We start from the raw sequence: 20591 nt of genomic DNA, 5'->3' as shown, positions 1-20591 counted from the left end.
CCTGGTTTCCGGACGTTTCCAAACCTGATGATAGTTTGACAAATTTAGAATCACGTCATTGAGTTTTGCCCTTCACCCCCCTCGAGCCACACCGTGATGTGGATTTTGTGCTGTTGATTTCTTGCTGTGACCTCCGCATTTGCGCTGGCCCTACTTTCACGTCAGAGCCTCAATTTTGAGAAATGTCAGCGAGCATGGAGAGCCAGCCGCCTCACCGTGGCTCTCAAAGTCACACGCAAACACCTCGGCTGCCAACGCCATGCAGCTCAAAGCGCCCGAAAAAGAGTCTGGAGTGGAGCGAGCAGGAGCAGCAGAAACAAAGCGTAAGCTGTCGTGTTAGATCGGGAAACACCTTGGCGGCGTATCACTCATAACTGCTCGTCTTACTGCCTCTGTTGCCATGGCAATAGGGAACTGACTGTCAGGCATCCTGGAGAGAGGATGGTCCAAATGTCTGCAGCCGTCACTTACTTGGGGAGACGGAACGAAGCAGGGACTCAGCATGTGGCCGGATGTGGCTTTGCGTGTTCAAAGCCTGTCGTGCAGAAAATCATTCAAAGCAGAAAATAGCCTTCATTTCTGTCAACGATAACATTATTGGATGGCCATTGCGCAGCGGTGCCTTGAGATACGTACATGTTTTTCCAGATGCGAGCCCTCATTTGACAAATTAAAGTTCGGTTGGCTCACACTTGAAATGAAAATGTATTCTTCCATGAATCTTTGGCCATTCCTCCTAGCTTCTAATCTCATGGTCCCTTCAAACATTTCTAGCCATGAGAGACACCTGGTTGTTGGAAAGATACCAGTTTGCTTGCTGGGTTGCTGCTGTTGTGCCCTTCAGCAAGGCTTCAAATGGCGCATGCAGCACTCTCTCACTCCAGATTGGAGACCTTTTTCTATGTCAAACAGGCTATGCATTCATAATTTCCCCCTTGAGGGAGACCAATGAGTATAGCAAATTCTTGACTAATTCTAGAACAAATTGTAGATATATAAAGTTGAAGAATTAACGCATCACACTCTTTTGTCCATTGGGAGGAAGCTGCTTTTATACCTTACTTCCAGGTCCTTTATTATTCCTTTTCAAACAGCCTTAAGATAAGAGGTGTGTGTGTGTGTGTGTGTGCGTGTGTGTGTGCGCGTGTGTGCGTGTGTTCCAAAGGCAGAAAAGCCCAAATTCTTGCCATGCGTGGTGCAGCTGCATCTATTTTTAGCTGGGAACTACATCTGCTGTGACTGCAGACGCTGAGGGGAAATCACCGGCACTGCCTTGCTGCCTGCCATCTTCAGCCATATACAAGGCAGGCAGGCAAGCACCGCATACGGCATTGCAATGGAAGGAAGCATCTGAGTGAGACTACTGAGAGAGAATTTGCAAGACGTTGTGGTTGGCACCATCTGCAAACTTGGGACAATCATTCTCGTATCTAGCTTGCGTATCATGCAGAATCGCCATTTGGCCCTTTTGTCTCATGTGATTCAACTACGAGAGAGGGAAGGTTGGGGTGGGGGCGGGGACAGGGAGCGAGAGAGATAGAGAGGGAGGGATGTTGACTTTTCCGACAACACACCAAATCTTGTCAACCTGTGGACAGGCCGCGCACGCCCCCTCCCTGCCTCCCTACCTCCCTCCCTCCCTACACTTGTGCCACCGCCCCAGCCCTCGCACTTGCCACGGAGCCGCGAAGTCTAGGGAGGGGGGGGGGCCAAATTGCGAGATCGCACCGGAGGGAGTGCGAGCAAGAAAGTTGAAGCGTCCGTGCGCCAGCCGTCCCCGCTTAGTGAATGGCCCCGTCATGGAGGCGATGCCTTTGCCGAGAGTCAAGAGCCGGCGGAGAAAGGCGCGCTGCCCGGCCACCGCACCGCTGGACGCCTTCGTGTGCGAGGACGAGTTCAACAGCCATGAGCTGGAGGCTCTTTTCCAAAACTACAACCTGAAGCTGGAGCAGACGGCCACCCTCAAGGCGCTGGCGGTGCTGATCGTGGCCGCGTCGTCACTGTCCCTCGTGGAGCTGCTCTCCAACCCGCGTCTCAGCCTCTCCAAGGGCTCCAACCCGGTGCACTGCGTGGTTTTCCTTTCGCTCTTCATCGTCACCAACGTGAAATACCTGCAGGTGACGCAGCTGCAGCAAACTGCCAAGCTGGCCCTACTCTTCAGCTTCACCTTCGCGCTGCTCTGCTGCCCGTTCCCGCTGGCCTCTGCCGCGTCGGAGCCGGCGGCGGCGGGCGCCCCCGCGCCCGAGCAAGGCGTGTGGCAGCTCATGCTGGTCACGCTGGTGGCTTACGTGTTGCTGCCGGTGCGGACTCTGCTGGCGGTGCTCTTCGGCGTCATGCTGGCTACGTCCCACTTTATTGTCATCTCCACGTCCGTCAGCAGGAGGGCGCGGGAGCTGTGGAGACCGGTAGGTGCAGCCCTTGCGTTCGGTGCAAATGTTGGAACCCGGGGATCGAGGGACGTGCATGTTTGGCGAGGGATTTTCGACAAACGTTGCACACAATGTCCCACCACACGTTCGAGAAGCTGACACAAGAGGCAGCGGTGTTGTGGAGCTGTCCCTCTTGCGGTGCTGAAAGCGTACAAGAGTCCCCAAAATCTGGAAGCAAAACAAAATTCCAAGTTTGGGCTTGTAGGACACTCATAAGGATGCCCTCCACATTTATGGAACGGGAAAACTTTGGTCCACACCACCACTTGTTTGGCGAGGTTGCAGTGGAGTGAAAGGACTGCAACTCAAAGTATTTAGTTCAAAACTCCAATGGAAGTAGATTAAAAAAACTGTCTTTCGTATGAATTCATACCTTGCCTTTTTAACGTGAGGGTAACCTATAAGAACCTTTTGATTGTAATACAGATGGACTGATTTCTATTAGTCACAAATATAAGCACTTGGCCGCAAGAAATTGCTTTGAGAATCATATTGTTAACACTTTAATTTTTACAGGCACATTTGGGGAAGAACATCCGAATAATGACTAACGTGTGCTTAATAACCAGCTTGTTCCAGGCCCAGAGTACAGGAAGCGTCATCTCTTTCACCTTTCACCCCCTTTTCAAACAAGGTGATGGCCAAAGACTTCCTCCTCCCAACAAAGTGTCCTGCTGCAGGATCAATAGCCTTAGATCCGTAATCAATGATGCTCTTTGTCTGCCAGTGCATATTCTTCAAGCCTCCTCTCCTTGTTTTTTGCTGCCTTTCATGTCAAGCAAAAACACGCACGCATGCACACACACACAGACACACACACCACACACACATGCACTTCTGAACAAGCCGACTTGTCCTCTTGAAGCAAAAAAAACCTTCAAGCTATTGCTGCCCTACACTTCATCTGGAGAGAGCCCAATCGGGATAACTGTGTGTGGCTTTTACCCTAACAAACAGAAATAGCCTAGCTGTGCATACGTGTGTCCATGTACCCATATTTATTTTTCATGCCCTGCCTTCTCTCTTTTGCACGTAGTTGGCGGCCAATGCGGTACTTTTCGGCAGCGTCAACTTGCTGGGGGTGTTTGTGCGCATTCTGACCGAGCGCACGCAGAGGAAAGTCTTCCTGCAGGCCCGCAACAGCATTGAGGAGCGGCTGAGACTGGAGGACGAAAACGAGAAACAGGTGAGGTGTGCAGGTTTGCACGCATGTTCACACAGCGGGAGAAGCGGTGGAGTTTTTTTCCATTTTAAGGCTTCAGGTGCAAATGCATTCTCACAACCTTCCTACGGGAAGGCGGTAACTATGACAGCGGCTATTTTAGGAAACAACAATTACTGTGGCATATGCCTCGGCGCCATTTGAAAAAGGAGCAGGCAACTTTTGCTGGGCGTGGTCACTCCCCATACGTCCACGCTAACTATTGGCAATGAATGGATGTGCGTACCTTCTCGTTGGCCGTGCACGCCTCCCAGGGGATATGTGGCGTTTTGCCGAGCGGTAACAGGCCACCTTCTGACAGGTAATTACGCAAGCAGATTGCTTTGGTGGCCTCCATACTTGAGCAAAGGTCACAGTTGATCCGGGTGGAAGAAAACACGCAGGAGCCGATTGGGATCTATCAACCGCTGGCCTCGCAAACAGATGGCCGGCTTTTGAATGTCAGCCGTCGATTGAGCGTTAAATACGAACCATCCTTGACTATCACATCTTCCCAGAGTCAGTCTTGAAATTGGAACTTACAATGAAACATCGCATCCCGCCATGCAAAGGTTTTTGGAACCTTTGTCAAGCTAAACTCAAAGCAGTCGGAAAGGAATGTGATCCCAATGCAAACAGTGGGCTGGCCGAATTTACTCAGTTGTCATGGATATGGATGTCTTGACATTCAGGTTGTGCAGTGGTGACCTGTGTTGTGGGGTACGCACATTTTAATTTCCTTTTGCAGTAAGGACGACATTTTGCATTTAGTCGATACTACCAAATTGGTTCGGATAATTTCACCATGGACACTATTGAGAAATTGTATCTATAATAAGACAGTGACGCATGTACACAACGCGCGACTGCGGAGCGTTTTGCCAACAGTTTTCGTCACATCACTTGTCGTGAAAAGAACGAACGTTGTTGATTTTGGCTCCAAAAAATCCACGAGAATACTCTTTGGACGCCTTGCCTTCTCAGGAGCGTCTCCTAATGAGTCTGCTGCCCAGAAACGTTGCCATGGAGATGAAGGAGGACTTTCTCAAACCCCCCGAGAGGATCTTTCACAAGATCTACATTCAACGTCACGACAATGTCAGGTAAAACCAGCGGCTGCGTCACGAGCCAAACGTTGTCTCTTGAGACTGCCATCCAGCTCAAGAATAGAAAATGACGTAGGTTTGCCCACCGCGTGGCGCTATGCGACCCCAAATGTCATCAATCGGTGTCACTGCGGTCATGATGCCAGTTCGCATCCGTGGAGCTGCCCGGCAACTCTTTTGCACTGCCGACGCTAGTATGGAAGTTCGGTCCCCATTCGGAGGAAGACGCAACTGGCAAAAGGTTAAAGTTCAAACCTCTTTCTGGCACGCATCTTCCACATAATTCTTCCGATTCATCTCGTTCCAATTTCCCCTACCTCCAAAAACGTGCGTGTAGACATAAAGCTTGAGCTTGATAAGCAGCAGATGAAGTGAAAACAGCGATCATACTTCTGGGGACCTTTTTTGACATCTCCGCCGCACATTTTCTGCGTGTTTACACATGTAGCAGTGCGAAGCTTGGTGAAAAGGATTTGTGAGATTAAAAAAACAATATTCTCACGAGTCCATCTGCCTTGTGAGGATCAGTGACCTTCTGTATTGTCCATACAAAAACAATCATTAAAAAAAACAAAAATGTCCCCAAGAGAACTGTAGGCAGTGCTCCTGCTTCTTGTTTTGTTGCCTCTGAGCAAATGAAATTGGAGCTAAGTAGTGTTGGTCACCTTCCTCACATTCACTCAATCAGCTCGCCAGCAGCGTTCACTTAAAACCTCCGATTGATTTTGTGGTTTCAAGCAATGAGGAACGTCCACTTAGCAACTTGTGCTGCATTTGGATCGAGCACGCCTTGCCGTTTGAAATGTTTCTTGTTTGTGGAGCTTGACAAATATCAATCCCATTTTCATCTCTGGTTTTCTGTCTTTTTGGCCAGCATACTGTTTGCAGATATCGTGGGCTTCACCAGCTTGGCTTCTCAGTGCACAGCACAGGAATTGGTCAAGCTGCTCAACGAGCTCTTTGGGAAGTTTGATGAACTTGCTACAGTAAGTATAAGACTTTTTTATTTTATTTATCATAACCACTACGGTCAAAGCATTGCAATAATAAACAGTAGTTCTTCCAGCTGCAATGGAGCCAGAATTTGCTTCTAGAGGCCAAATGTCCCATTGATCAATCCATTTTTGATGAATGATTGTACGTGACGGCGATCTCACATCTGCGTGATCTCGCTCCCGCTCATGCCTGTACATAAAAAAGGAAAAGATCAACAAGGAAGCCAAATGCATTATTAAATGCAGTAGCTCATTTAATATGCTGTGCAAAATATTGATCCAGCAGCCCGGAGGGGCTGAGTGAAATAAAGGAAGGGGCCCATGAAGGTCATAACAGACAAGTGCATGGAGGCTTCCGAGCAGAAAGATGAATTTGCTGATTTTTAGGTAGAGAAGCAGCTTGGTACTGAGGAGATAAGACCTTCAATGCGGCTGTGGACAAACGGGCCAGAGACACACAGATAGACTCAAAGTGAGAGTTCAAAAACGTCAACTTATCTGCTCATTATTTTTCCATCATTTCTCTTCATCTGTGACACTTGTGTCATTTCCAGCCTCATTTGACGCTGCACCTTCAAACAAACCAAACTTTGAAATGTTTCCAACATTTTCATTAGGGCATGATTTGGTTGGACTAGCGCCACGTGAAAAGATAAAAAGAGCTTATACAACCACCATGATGCGCCAGAAGTGAAGTCAGGATTTCAATGGATCACTTATGTTTCTGGTTCTGGTGCTGTTTTGTTTTTTTTCTGATATTGGGCAAAGCCGTGGCTCGTAGATTTCATATGAGCGCACACGATGAGTGCAACCTATGCCATTCTCTTGACCTCCACCTCTCGTGAGCCACGTGCACAGTGGTTAAACTTGACGGCTACATTCACGCAAATGAACAAAAGTCACATGACCAGATGGATTATCCTCCTCGACTTGATTCTGCATCCCACCAATCAGTCCTGCTTTAATGCCAGCAGACACAGAGGGGGAGCGAGAACAAGATAGGAGGTGATCTCTGCAGCAGCAGTCAGTAATCTGTTGAATGCTACACTTGCCATGCGTTCACGTTGTGCCTATGTGTGTGTGTGTGTGTGTGTGTAGCCGCTGCAGACTAATAACGATTGATACAATGTTTGCATTAGGAAGGAAGACATTTACTTTCAAAGCGAGCGTGTCAGAGGTGTCAGGCCGCCGCAGAACACATTTTTTCTGCTGGAATGGCAAGCTGAAGCGACCCAAAGACAGATTGGGCGCTTTGAGTTCATGCATGTGCTTTACAAATAAGATTGACATTGGCGCTGTGGGAATGCCTCAGGCCCCCCTGGAACTGCTTCAACAAGTGACTGGACACTGCGCCCTGTCATTCTTAAGCTCCTCTTCTAACTTTCTTTGCCAGATGTTTGCGCAATCATCCGCTTTGCACCGTCCCCACACGTGTCGTGTCGTACGTGCGTGTTCGTCTGTCTGGGTTTGTGCAAAGTGTGCAAAGTGTGCACTGCGACACATAACTGATCCATCTGGGAACGTGTGGGTGGGATTCTACTTCAATAGCATGTCGGAGCAATTACAGTTGGCCTCAACTACAAGCGCGCGCGCACACACAATTGCACATGCACACACGCTGATATTCATGAGCCGAGACGCTTTTGTATGCTGATTGTGTGCAGTTTCTCACCCGTCAAATTGAATGTAGCTCGGTGTCAAGTCCAACTTCACAACGTACGGTGTGAATACTTTGCAGCTGTTAAAATGAGAATTGATCAATTTATGTGCGTTACCATTTCGCATTCACTTTCAGACACACTCATGTTGTGCTGAATTTGCTTTGTCTTCCAAGAGACATGTTAAGAATGGAAGATGACTTTTTCTCGCAGACTCTAATGACAAGATTAGCCAAGTTATTCTTGCATGACTTAGAATTATCTTCAAGAGCATCTCATCTGACAACTGTAGCTTGATGGTGGGCGTATCGTTCGTTTGTCAATAGGAGAACCACTGCAGGCGAATAAAGATCCTGGGGGACTGTTATTACTGCGTGTCGGGACTGACCCAACCCAAGGCTGACCACGCCCACTGCTGTGTAGAGATGGGCCTTGACATGATTGACACCATAGCGTGAGTCGCACAAACAAGCATGCCCCCCCTTTGACTCACAGTCCGTTCATCTTCTCTACTACTTATCTTCACTGAGGTCATGGGTTGTATTTTTAACTTTATATCGTTACTTGATATTTTTAATTGTGGTGGAGGAAAACTGCTCAGAGCTCAGAATGCATTTTATTTACATCCGATCGATTTATTGCAATAATTAATTTGACTAGTGAATCTTTATTCTTCACAGTCAATGTTTTGAATGTCCTTTTTCTCACAGGTCAGTGGTGGAGGCGACCGAGGTGGACTTGAACATGCGCGTTGGCCTGCACACGGGACGAGTGCTGTGTGGCGTGCTGGGCCTCCGGAAATGGCAGTACGACGTCTGGTCAAACGACGTGACTTTGGCTAACGTGATGGAGGCTGGGGGGCTGCCTGGGTCAGTAAGCGGTGTGGCTTGCGTGGATCCAACCAAGGATGTCATAAAACATCATGTTGTTGTTTCACATTTTCAGGATCAAAGTTTCTTGAAAATTAATTTCCTTATTATTTCTCCAATAGACTCAATATTCCGATGGCAAGTCGTGTTTTTATCTTTTTTCTTACTTTTGCTCCCAGTAAGGTCCACATAACAAAGACCACCCTGGAGTGTTTGAACGGCGACTACGAGGTGGAACCCGGCTTTGGCCACAAGCGACACGCCTTCCTTCAGAAACATCACATCGAGACATTTTTCATTGTGCCGTCGCACAGGCGCAAAGTAGGCTTGACTCGCTTTTTCCCCTCGCCCGTATTTTCTTGTTTTTCTTACCAGCACACAGCTGGATAGGTGAAACATGTATCAGTGGGGAAGAGTTAATCCTCTGCTGCATAGAGGAAGACAGGCTATGTGTTATGCCAGCACACACACACAAACACACACACACACACACACACACACACACACACACACACACACACGCACACACACACACACACACACACATGTTGTTCTCAATAGTGGTTTTAAAATGCATATAAATATTGAGAGATGAAGATTTAGGAATATAATGCAAAGACATTTGTCTAACTTGCTTTAACTTTTGCAGATCTTTCCTGGTTTGATTCTGTCCGACATCAAACCAGCCAAGAGGATGAAGTTCAAGACGGTGTGCTACCTGCTTGTTCAACTCATGCACTGCAGGAAGATGTTCAAGGCGGAGATCCCCTTCTCCAATGTCATGACCTGTGAGGATGATGACAAGGTGACCAGCATCTGCTCCACACTCAGTGTTTGGAGGAATTAGTGGCCTAGTGGTAGAGTGTCCGCCCTGAGACTGAAAGGTTGTGGGCTCAAACCCCGGCCGGGTCATACCAAACACTATAAAAATGGAACCCATTGTCTCTCTGCTTCGCACTCAGCATTAAGGGTTGGAATTGGGGGGTTAGATCACCAACTGATTCCCGAGCGTGGCACTGCTGCTGCTCACTGCTCCCCTCTCCCCCAGGGGATGGATTAAAATCACACGGGGATGGGTTAAATGCAGAGGACAAATTTCACCACACCCAGATGTGTGTGTGACGATCATTGGGACTTTAACTTTAACTTTAATTAAGCCTCTGAGCTTGGATTTTATGGCCTAATATTTGTTGAATGCGGTTTGCACATGTTGCTCAATGTTTTCAGGAGGTACCTGCTTTGAATCTTGGTCCAGGCCTCTGCAATACTGTGCTCTCTGATCTGTCAAACAGTATTATATTCGTTATGTTTGCATTTGTCAGCACAATACCGATTTTCTAGAAACCGCTGCTAATCCTGCTCTGAAATGAGAGCCGTCACAGAGCATTTTACAGCGGGTTTTCTTTTTGTTTTGTTTACTTTCCATTTCTGTTCATCAGGACATTACTCAAGATCATGCATTTGTTTTTCTTTGTCGGGCTTAGCGGTTGCCTTAGTGTGCTAACACACCCGTCTCAAGGAGAGAAACACCGTTTGCATATACAGAAAAAATATGATAAAATAAGAGCGCAGTACATTGGACTTGATTGTTTGCATTGTCAAGAGCGTGTATTTGCGCCGTGTGTGACAGCGGAGAGCTTTAAGGACGGCGTCCGAGAAGCTGCGCAGTCGGACGTCTTTCTCAGCGGCCGCTGTCCAGCACTCGCCTGGAACTCGAGTCAACCGCTACATCGGCCGCCTCATTGAAGCTCGCCAGACCGAGTCGGGGACGTCCGACCTCAATTACCTGACCTTGTTCTTTCGGAATAGAGACAGGGAGCGCAGGGTAAGACTGAGCATGCAGAGAAAAATAAAACGACTTGGATACCATGCATGGAGAATAATGTGGCCATACCGCACTTTCCCCATTACGGGTCCAGTCCAGTAGGATGCTTCGTGACTGAACCCCCTCACCCCGCCCCCCCCTCCTTTTTTTTAATCTCACACATCCACCCGACACAGCTCTAATTCTTTTCCCTTTTCGTCCCTTGCACCCACGCTTGTAGCCTGTGGTGTCTTTGTGTGTGTGTGTTTTGAGCAATCCACCCACCCTCTCAGGAGGGGTTGCACATAATGATTTGGGAATGTCTCAGCAGCACATGTGATCTTGCTCCTGTGTGCGTGGGCAGAGCCCAGAGAGCAATAAATGAGGCACATACGTAAATAACGGCGCTTTGGAACGTTACAAACTTGAAATGTGAATTATTGGACACATTGTTGTGGACGGACGTTTGGACGTTAGTCTTGTCTTTATTTTGGCATGGGATTGCAATATTGGATAATTATACTGAACTAATCGGTCCTGATTACCTTATCAAACAACTTCAATAAAGAAAAAAACCTGGCCCCACTTTGAATGCCCTTGCTAAAAAGGACACGAGACAGATTTTCCTGCACGGTGCAAACGCACAGCAGCACCCGTGAATAACATGCACCTGTGTAGAATACGCCGCCCCTTCCAGAAGTTACTCTTCGAAAGCAGGTTTCTTGCCGTACTTGTGTCCAATACGGTGCTATAGTGTCAGAGTAAATAGTGCGTATGACTCAAAATTGAAAACATACCAAGTGTCAGTGATTTAAAGCCACTCTTCACACCCAAAAAGCAACGTATAGTTGTCAAACACAAGATATAGAGACTTCTTGTTTTAGCAGAAGTGCGTTGAGTTCTGTCACAACATTGAATTGGGCAGCGACTTGATATTTGAGGAGAGAGCGTCATCATGGCAACATTTGAATCGTTCCTTTCAGAAGGAATGTCCAGCTTTGAACAAGTCACAAAGTTGTTTTAGTTGCATGTGGAGTTAAAAGTTGAACGGCTGCTTCTTTTCTTTCTTTTCGCAGTATAACCAGATGTGTGACGATCATTTCATCGGCGCAGTGGTTGTCTCTCTGATCCTGGCGGCGTTTTTTGGCCTCATCTATCTCTTAATGATCCCGCAGTAGGTTCCTTACTTTGTTGGATTTGGAATCAAAATGGACATGTTGCACATGTGCCACGTTGCTGTTTGTCCGCCAGGGCCTTGCCGGTTTTGCTTCTGCTGGTGTTCTGCGTCTGTTTTCACGTGGCCTGCGTCATGTACCTGCACCTCACCAGTCTTCAGGTAGGAAGGTCTCGTTCCTGTTTGATCAAGATGCGGCTTATACACATTTACTTGAGGTTATTTGTACAGATTTTCACAATGCAGCTACTTTGCAATCTTGACCTCTGATAACACAATTCTCAATTCATTTACATTGCTTTACGAAGAAGATGTGGGAATTGAGTTGCACGTAGCAAACTCAGCCAACCTTTTCCTTTGTTTTGCCGTCCGTCAGTGCCAACCGGGCTGCCTGACCATCCAGATACGGACGCTTGTGTGCGTCTTCCTTGTTTTGCTCTCGTATTCGGTCGCACAGGCCAGCATGGTAAGTCCTGTCATCTCAGGTGGCTTTTCCTTATATTTATTCTTCTGTTGTCTCTGTCAAGTAGCGTTTTGCTCTTGGGTTTTTACAGTTGGGCTTTATTCCGTGGGGTCGCGTTCAAGTCAGCTCCAACAATTCTCCCGACGACGCGTTTGCTGTCGAAGCACTCAACATCACGATCGCAAATGGAGCAGGTCCGAGCGTGGCGTACACGCTCTTGTCCTGCCTGGCTGCTACGCTCACCATAGTCCCCTACCTCAGAGTGTCGTCACTGCCCAAGATTCTGCTGCTGCTCCTCCTGTCTGTCACCTACACCGTCATGGTGGAGACCAGCGGCTATCGGCAAGCTGTCGGGTAAGACTCAAAGTGCATTGGGTGCTGGTCGGATCCGTGCGTGGGATCCATCCTACCGTGCCGGTGGAACGTGTGCTCTGTTTTTCAGCGGTGGCTTTCTCCACACTCGAGCTTCTGATCCCGTGTTGGCCGTCTTGCTGTTCTCTGGTGCGCTGGCTCTCCACTCAAGGCAGCTCGACCTCAAGCTGCGTCTTGACTACCTGTGGGCAACTCAGGTATGTGCATTTATAATGTTTGGAACATACATCTTTTTTTACACGCGAAATGTCTGAGTGAAAATATTAATACCCTTGAAAATGTCATTGATATTTATATAAGAGTTGAAGAAATGTTTTCAATTTATTTTGGCTTGGTTATTGCAGAAAACTAAAACATTACTGAAAAACATGAAATGTAGAAAGATACTTTATGCTGTGATGTCATGATTTCTGCACGTGGGAAATTAAAGCGGCTATGTTCCGAGCTGGCATTTTCAGACCAGTACGAGTACATGAAAACCAACTCATTATCTCCCCCTAGTGACAAGAACACGTCATCACCACCCAAGATCAGTTGAAATGAGACAAAGATTGACACCTTTTTGTTTGTTTGTGCCCCACGTGACGGTTGACGCCGCCCAGGCAGAAGAGGAGAGAGATGACATGGAGAAAGTGAAACTGGACAACAAGAGAATCCTGTTCAACCTGCTGCCGGCACACGTGGCTCAACACTTCCTCATGTCCAACCCCAGGAACATGGTGAGCATCTTGAATCTTGAATCCGCCGACGTGTTTAGGCAGGCTCGGCCGCCGGAAGAGTTTCGCACCTCTTTGACACGCACAAAAGGTTGCTGGGAACACACGCTCGGATGTGCACAGATGGAGGGATTGGCCATATAAGTACACGAAAATGTCACACAGGAACACCAGAAACAAGATTTCAGTTCCAAAGCCGAGAACTATGAGGCAAATGTGCTGGTCGCGAGGTCACCGTCGTGAAAGTGCGGCCCCCTCGTAGCACTGATGAAACATTTAAATGACTTCAATGACGTCGAAGCTGCATTTGCCATCTGTTGTTTTTCTGGTCTTAATAACAACTGCAGTAAGAATAAGAATCTCCTGAACCCTGTCCCCATCAGGACCTGTATTACCAGTCCTATGCTCAGGTTGGAGTACTGTTTGCTTCCATTGCCAACTTCAATGACTTCTACATCGAACTGGATGGAAACAACATGGGCGTCGAATGTCTCAGGCTGCTCAATGAGATCATTGCTGATTTTGATGAGGTGAAAGAATTCTCTCATCTTTGCAGAGGTGCATTTTCATTACTTTAAAAACTGTCAATGGAGGGACAGATGGATCACAGATGTGGATAGACAGACGGACGGGTGGGTAGTTGAAAAAGAGCCCATTGTCAAACACGGGCTAACAAGATATCACTTTTCCCGTATAACTTTAACAAGGTGAAATTTGGTATCAGTTATATTTTGACACAGGGCATTTTATATGAGTAGTAAATAAAAAGGGACCCAGTAAGGGCCCCTGAGGGTCACCAAGTTGTGGGAGCAAAGACCATCAACCTGAATCCTTTTTGGTCTGCCACAAGAACCATTTGACCATTTTTGAAAACATTCTTCCAGACTCTGTGGGAAGACAATTCTCATATTGTTGTATTTTAAACTTTTGTTTTTGTGTGTGAGCATAATGCCGAGTAAGAGTAATACTTTGTGCTGCTAAAGATGATTCCCCGGTCTTTCTTTTTAGCTGATGGATAAAGAGTGCTACAGAGATATTGAGAAAATCAAGACAATTGGCAGCACTTACATGGCTGCCGTGGGGCTCGTTCCTACAACTGGCTCAAAGGTAGGCACCTGGCTCAAAGTACCCTTGACTTTTCTTGAAAGTTCTTTTTCATGCCGTCGTTGGTATTAATAGTCCACCGCGCTGTGGGGGATTACGGGCCTGCGAAGCCTCAAAGATGTCGCTTCGCATGCTTAGCGCCACGAGAGCAAAGTCGTGCCGCTTTTGACTGCTTGGTCAGCACGCATGTTGTGTGTTTCATGTTTTCCAGAATTCCATCACCTCACATCTATGCACAGTAGCAGATTTTGCCATTGAGATGTTCGATGTCCTGGATGCAATTAACTATCAGTCTTACAATGACTTTGTCCTTCGAGTGGGTGAGTGAAACGTGCAGCCGTCACGTCACAACTCTGACCTGTTGCACTGGACACTGTTGACACTGATTGCTGGGAACTGCATCAGAGAGAAGAGCGCCTTCCGTCCAGGAAACTCGTCACAAGGGGACCTGCCGTTCTGACTTCCATTGTGCTGAGTATCCTGTGGGCAGCCAGCGTGTTCACTACACAGTGTTATACCTATACAGTGCATACACAGTGTTGTCCTGACCTCAGACTCCATGGCTCCATACAGAAGCTGTGCAGTTAGAAAATCACGAGGTTGCTGCTTTGAATCCAGCTATTCATTTTAGCGGATTCCATTTTGAAATTGGGAACGACAGGATTTTCAATATGTTGTTGATCTAATTTATTGACAGATTCCCGCACGTGTATGAAAACATAATGATTCCAGCGCCTTCTTATAATTTTGCCAGCATCCAAACACGTTCAAACGTGCCCCCGTCAACGATTCCGTTTCGATCGGGGCAGAAGTTTAACAAGTGAGGGTCGGACACAAGCGTCACCGCCTGCGAGCTGCGGCACGTTTTTATGCTAGGCTACGTTTTGTTTGGATTCCATGGCGGTGTAACGGCAATATGTTTCTAATAAGGCAGGTGTCAACATGACATCCAGAGTGGCTCCAAAACAGTCATTAGGCTCTCTTTTGTTTGCATCACGAAAACATGGAAGGGAGACGGATTATCACTGGGTGAAAAATAGTGACAGTTTATGAGCTGGTTTTTGGGTAGTGCCCCGCTTGAGGCATCTCAGCATGTCATGTGTGACGTGGCTGATCCCAGCAAGTTCATTTGAAACATTTGACATTTTCTTGAGTTTTGGGGGTCAGCGTTGTGTAAGTTTACAGCAACTCATTGTTGCTTTTTGGTTTGTGCTCAGGAATCAACGTGGGTCCAGTGGTGGCAGGAGTCATTGGGGCCAGGCGGCCTCAGTATGACATCTGGGGCAACACTGTCAATGTAGCAAGCAGAATGGATAGCACTGGAGTCCAAGGCAAAATACAGGTATGGTATATATTGCACGCAAATGCATAGAAAGCGTGCTCCAAATCTCTGCAGCAGGAATCCCCAAAAATTAAATTGCATATTCACTAGGAATGCGGTTTGAGACCTGCTCCAAATTCAAAGTGCCTTGAGAGAACTTTGGCTGTGAATTGGCGCCGCAGTAACTAAAGGAAATTGACCTCGCTTGACTCGGTCAACGAGATGGTATCTGTCCGTCTTTGCAAACTGTGCATTCTTCCGTATTTCTTTTCCAGGTGACAGAAGATGTCTACCGTCTCATCGCAAACCACTATAACTTTGTTTGCCGGGGCCAAGTCAGCGTCAAGGGCAAAGGTCAGATGCTGACATACTTCCTGGAAGAGCGGAAGCAAGACTGCGGCCCGTCTCAATCCCTCCAGCAGCAGCGCCGCAACACAGAGCAGCGCTTAAGCACCTTTGGCCAAGGGAATGTTCGCACCAGGTTGAGCCCGGCGCCGACGCTCGCCACCTACGGTACGGTCAGGACCCCCGGCCCCTGCGTGGCCAAAGCAACGAGCTCCGCCGGCACCATGAGGTACCTGCCGTCCGTCCCTGTGGCAGTCGTGTGACGTCTCCAGAGTGGCAGTTGGAAATGGGAGCAAAATGAGGGCGGAGACGTCCTCACGGACTCGAGCCTGCACTGCGTTGGCCTCGAATGGAGCTCAAGTCCAGTTTGTTGCTTGACGCCACCATGCAGGAGGCTCGTCGTCAAAAGCCAAGGATGCGTCCGGGATTTCCGTGGAAACGCCTCCATGTGTCGAATCCACCGAATCAGCATCAAAACATGCAGCGATCCTCGTGTAGCACGCAACAAATTCCTTTAAGCGCATGAGCCCACCCACAGTCTCAAACCAAATCAGTGAGATTTGCCTTAGCGGCTTTTTGATGTTGACTTTTATAGATGACGCTTTTACTGCCGCGGCATCACCGGCAACGAGACACGGTGTATAGTTTTGAGTCGACGGAGCCAAATGTGTAATTATGCTGATCAACTTGCCAAAATGCAACAGGGCAAGGCCTTTAATTGTTTGTAGCTGATCGTAAACCTCATATGACACACGAGGTGATTTCATTTTTGGGGCCTGAGCTGCTAAGTGCATGTAGCCGCCGCCGCTGCGTTCCGCTCACGTTGCCGGTTGTTTGCCTGTGATGCTTGATTTCCAGATCCTTCCTTGTCCAAGTGTAGCAATAAGATGCTCGGTGTCCTCTTGCAACATTCTCACCTTTGCATGCCGGATCCTGGTTCGATTTTGCTCGTAGAATGTGCGTAGTTAGCCTCGCCAGTCTCCGGCGTACCTCTGCCCAGTTGAAGCATCACTTTGAAAGCCTGTTTTCCATGTCACGGTGAGCGCGACTCGTAGCTAATGGAAATAGAACAAAAAGAATCTGTGGATTTATTTATTTATTGAGTAATATTTTTATCGTTTAATAGTGGTCTATTTTTACAATCTAAAATATGCTTTCATATGTCAAATAAAATGTCTGTTTATAAGGAGTGAGTCAGAAAAGCTGCATGTCTTCCTCATGCTGACAAGTTCAGATTCTTTTGTGGGATAGCATGCTACACGCTAATAAAGAAAGAGCCGCGGCCCGTGATGCGTGTGCATCGATGGAAGCTGCTGTGGCCAACACGTGGAATTGACGTGCAGGTTCTCTCCGGGTAGCGGAACTCTCGAATGTAAGGTGCTTTCTCGACTTGTGTCTTCTTCAAAAGCTCGCTGTACAACATTTCAGGATAGTTGGACGTGACGTGTTGAGGTGGTGTGGGGGGCGGGTCCTCCTCCCTGCCCCTGCCCCTGCTCTTTCCCACCACAGTCAATTGGTTTGTAACGTGCCAACCTATTTTCATAAACATATCAAACTTGGTGTTGAGCTGTAGCACAATGAATGTGTGCCTGCGGTTACGTGCATGCGGACGTTCTCGGTTGAATGGTTTCATTTCGATTCTTTGCGCCGTTAATGAGCAGTGTTTTTTTTCCTTGTCTCAAACGGGACATGAGCAAGACGATGTCGTGCTTACGACGTTGAAATTGTTTGACTGGCAATGCTTGCTTTACCTTTTTCAAAACGGTGATGACTTTTATATGATCCTTTCAAGTCGATGGCCAGTGGTTGTGTACGACGTCCCTGTAAATTGCTTATTTTGATACTGGATGCCATTGTCGTATGCAGGTCTTTCTCGCTATTGTACATTGTCGTCTTTTTCACAACTAAAACTTTTGTTGACAATCTCCAGATGTTTTATGTGAATTGAAAGGACATACTTTGTATCCGTGTTTACATTTGAATGACATTAAAGTATTGTGAATGTGAAAATAAAGCAAGAGAGAATTGCGTCATACGGGGGCAACTTGACTTTCTCTACTCAAAACAACCTACAAAGTTACGTAAGGGAGGAGAAAAACAGTAGCTGACCTATGGAGCAAGCCTCCGTGATCCCAGATGTGTTTTTCACAAGTAACGTCATTCCTCGACGTTGCAAAACAGGCCCTGAAAAAGCACAAGTGGAGAAAGGACACACTGCTCGACACACAAATAGGGATTACAAAATGAATTTTTGAATTTCCAACATCATGTGCAAATGTTGCTCTATGTGAGAGTTTGTTTGTTGCATCTCGAGGTAATGTTGGGATTTTCCGAGTCCGCACGGGAACTTACTGTATCCTCCTTTTTATGTTATGACCCAAATAGACAGTCAGGAATCAACATACATACAGTACACATAACAATACACACAGAGAGGGACACACACAAACAAATTGTGGCTGAGAAAAAAAGAGAGGAAAGCCAAACAATGATTGTGTGTATTTGTCTGTCAAACGGAGTTGCTCCCTCCCCCCCCCCCCCCCTCAGTCCTGCCACAGGAAGGGCCAGCTCCTAAACATTCATCGGTGTGTGTGTGTGTGTGTGTGTGTGCGTGTGTGTGAAAACTGGTAGTGCAACTGGCATGCTGAACAGCCCGGATGACAGGTTGTCATGGCAACATAAGACCGGTCATGACGCCAAAGAATTAAGGCTGTTTTTCAATGAGTAACAAATTACACGCAAAAACACGCACATCCACCCACACACGGGCACAAACACGGATGTCTTTTTTGCTTTGAATTTGCAGTTGGGGTCAAATACTTGTTGTGACACTAACTAAGGTTACAGAGTAAAAATGGGAGGCCAGGAACTTTGCTTTGTCTTTGCTTTGTTCTGATGTGTGCTTTCGACTGTTCTTTTTTGTTGGCTCATGTCTGGCCCGCGCACTTCTCAGGTTATGTCTCTTTAGGGTTTTGTCGCGGCCCGCTGCTTTGCATCTACCAATCAGCTCCCTCGACCACTCGTCCAGGTGTCGTCATGTTGCCTGTATATACGTAGTTGCCCGCTTTAGCTTCACTTTGGTTTTGCTTGTGGTCCCTGTCAGTTGTCACGACCCTTTGTCCTGGTTATTGTTGACTTGATTTTTTTTTTTAGTTTGTTGGTTTGATTTGATGGTGTTTGGACTCTTTAATTTTGTTTTCGATCAAACCAAAGTGCTTTGTGTTTGTTGTTTTTCATGTCCAAACTTTACGAGTGCAATCCGACCAGCTCAGTGGCCTGGAGTGTCCGCCCTGAGACTGGAAGGTTGTGGGTTCAAACCCCGGCCGGGTCATACCAAAGACTGTAAAAATGGGACCCATTGCCTCCCTGCTTGGCACTCAGCATTAAGGGTTGGAATTGGGGGTTAGAAGGAGTGGCGCTCTTTACAAGCCCTAGGCTTCGTCTCCCTCCTTGCACAGTTATTGATATAATATGTGCTAAACAATAAACTAAACTAAACTAATCCCACCCACCCTGCCTTCCCACTTCCCTGCACTTTAGTCCACAACCTTGCCAGACCCAAATAGAAAGTACACGTGGATTTTATTATTTGTAAAATGTTATTTCTTGATTGATTTTTCTTCTACTTCATCTTCTTTTGCTCATTTGTTTCGAATCGGTGTTGTTTTATCATACTGACCAAAGTATCTTTATTAAACTGTTGAGATTTTCTCAATGAAATTAACCCGTCACTGCAAATGCGCACACCAAACTACCAAAACCAAATACCGCTGAGTACTGGTACTGATTGGCAGGTACCGAGAATCTGTACCGTAGCGGTTCAAATGTGAAATGGTACTATCATTAATTTTTCTTCACATTCTCCCCTACCGATGTTAAATACATATTTCTGTAGATATTAAATGTAATCTCAAAACAGTTAAGATGAATCGATGCGCTACAGTTTATGTGCGCGTGTGTTGACGCACGCATTTCCCACCTGCTGGACGGAGGGCACGTCAGACGCAGGAGTGCCAAAGCAAATATTGGCACAGTCCGCGATACGGGAGAGCAAATGGCTCCCTTTGGCGCTCGTTGGGCGTACGGCCGCGGAAGAGCCGAGTGGCCGTTCGTCCGTCAGCACTCAGAGCGCGTGTGAGAGGGATGTTAATGACAGTCTTACTACTTCCGGCCTTCCCTCGCAAAGTTTTCCCAATGCGCCTTTTGTGTCATAACATCCTTTTACTGGAAGTGGTGCTGGAATTTGGACGTAAAGCGTGGGAGGGAAAACAAGGGCCCAGCGAGCGCTTACGTCTTTCTGTTACCACATACTGGCTGTGCTTTTACGAGTTTGCATCACTGGCTCCCAAGGATAAGAAATTGGGTGCAGTTTGACTTGCTCATGGGGCGCAGGGGACTCCTGCGCATTAAAATTGTCCCAACATTGTGGCTTGCAATGTTGCACTTTTAGTCAGCTACTTGTCATTGTTTTCTCACTGCCATACAAATCGTATTTTCAGCGTAGCTTATTGCCATTTTTCCTTCACACAACAAGCATCATATCATATATGTACCCATATTTAAATATGTAAATATGTTTAAAAGTATTTGCAAATATGTAGTATACACGTGTTTGACCATTGAAAGTTTGTATTCCATATTGGCAGTTCTACGCTTCTGTAATATTCGCCCCTTTAACTAAAGATTATGTAAGTAAGTCTCCTTGAAAACCACAAAAACAAATGTAAGGCACTAATTATATTTTATTCAAAACATAAAGTCCCAACAAATAGAATGCATGAATGAATATATAAATTCCCCTTATATGACTCTTTTGTTGTAACGTAGCCTTTGTCCAATGCGATCCACAAAGCAACTGTACACATGCTTGTTTCCCAAGCAGCTTTCACGGCACTTCAATATGGAGCCCAAACAGCAACTCTCCTTTTTTGATTAGCTGAGCAAAACATCCTCCTCTGCACTATGTTCCAATCAAGGATTTCCCCAGCGCAAGTGTTATTCTCTGAGCACTCCGTTCTGTTCTCCCCACAAGCG

At 46.9% G+C, this 20591-nt stretch overlaps 1 protein-coding gene and 1 long non-coding RNA gene across 6 annotated transcripts; one reads left to right on the top strand and one right to left on the bottom strand.

Annotated features, from left to right (window-relative positions):
- The first annotated feature begins 1518 nt into the window (after positions 1-1518).
- LOC133167385 (adenylate cyclase type 1-like) lies at positions 1519-17590 on the top strand. Of its 3 annotated transcripts, none has more exons than XM_061298150.1 (20): positions 1519-2405; positions 3466-3615; positions 4615-4733; positions 5611-5722; positions 7716-7843; positions 8100-8258; positions 8438-8579; positions 8908-9063; positions 9889-10083; positions 11139-11236; positions 11314-11398; positions 11613-11702; positions 11791-11893; positions 11961-12268; positions 12674-12790; positions 13171-13317; positions 13796-13894; positions 14103-14211; positions 15109-15233; positions 15488-17590. In XM_061298150.1, the coding sequence occupies exons 1-20, from the start codon at positions 1551-1553 to the stop codon at positions 15818-15820; spliced, it is 3630 nt and encodes a 1209-aa protein (XP_061154134.1). In that variant the 5' UTR covers positions 1519-1550; the 3' UTR covers positions 15821-17590. The 3 variants fall into 3 exon arrangements, with proteins under 3 accessions (XP_061154134.1, XP_061154136.1, XP_061154135.1); XM_061298151.1 differs by having other exon boundaries at positions 1568-2405; positions 11791-12053; positions 12142-12268; XM_061298152.1 differs by lacking the exons at positions 13171-13317; positions 13796-13894; positions 14103-14211; positions 15109-15233; positions 15488-17590 and having other exon boundaries at positions 11961-12053; positions 12142-12268.
- Positions 10566-19874, bottom strand: LOC133167386 (uncharacterized). 3 transcript variants are annotated; one of them, XR_009717964.1, is made up of 5 exons: positions 19537-19874; positions 17667-17741; positions 16475-16612; positions 11586-14371; positions 10566-11415 (listed from the first exon to the last, which is right to left on the bottom strand). It is a non-coding gene; the product is annotated as an uncharacterized LOC133167386 (long non-coding RNA). The 3 variants fall into 3 exon arrangements; XR_009717963.1 differs by lacking the exon at positions 19537-19874 and having other exon boundaries at positions 11586-11854; positions 11956-14371; positions 17667-18084; XR_009717962.1 differs by lacking the exon at positions 19537-19874 and having other exon boundaries at positions 17667-18084.
- Positions 19875-20591: the final 717 nt, after the last annotated feature.

The sequence above is a fragment of the Syngnathus typhle genome, linkage group LG14, assembly GCF_033458585.1.
Source record: "Syngnathus typhle isolate RoL2023-S1 ecotype Sweden linkage group LG14, RoL_Styp_1.0, whole genome shotgun sequence".
NCBI lineage: Eukaryota > Metazoa > Chordata > Actinopteri > Syngnathiformes > Syngnathidae > Syngnathus > Syngnathus typhle.
Note: the sequence above shows the minus strand (reverse complement) of the source record. Positions and strands in the feature narration are given on the sequence as shown.

Coding starts and splice junctions, on each gene's coding strand:
- LOC133167385 (XM_061298150.1), top strand. CDS start 1,551: ATGTTGACTTTTCCGACAACACACCAAATCTTGTCAACCTGTGGACAG. Junction 5,723..7,715: donor AGTTTGATGAACTTGCTACA/GTAAGTATAAGA, acceptor GTTTGTCAATAG/GAGAACCACTGCAGGCGAAT. Junction 13,318..13,795: donor TCATTGCTGATTTTGATGAG/GTGAAAGAATTC, acceptor CTTTCTTTTTAG/CTGATGGATAAAGAGTGCTA.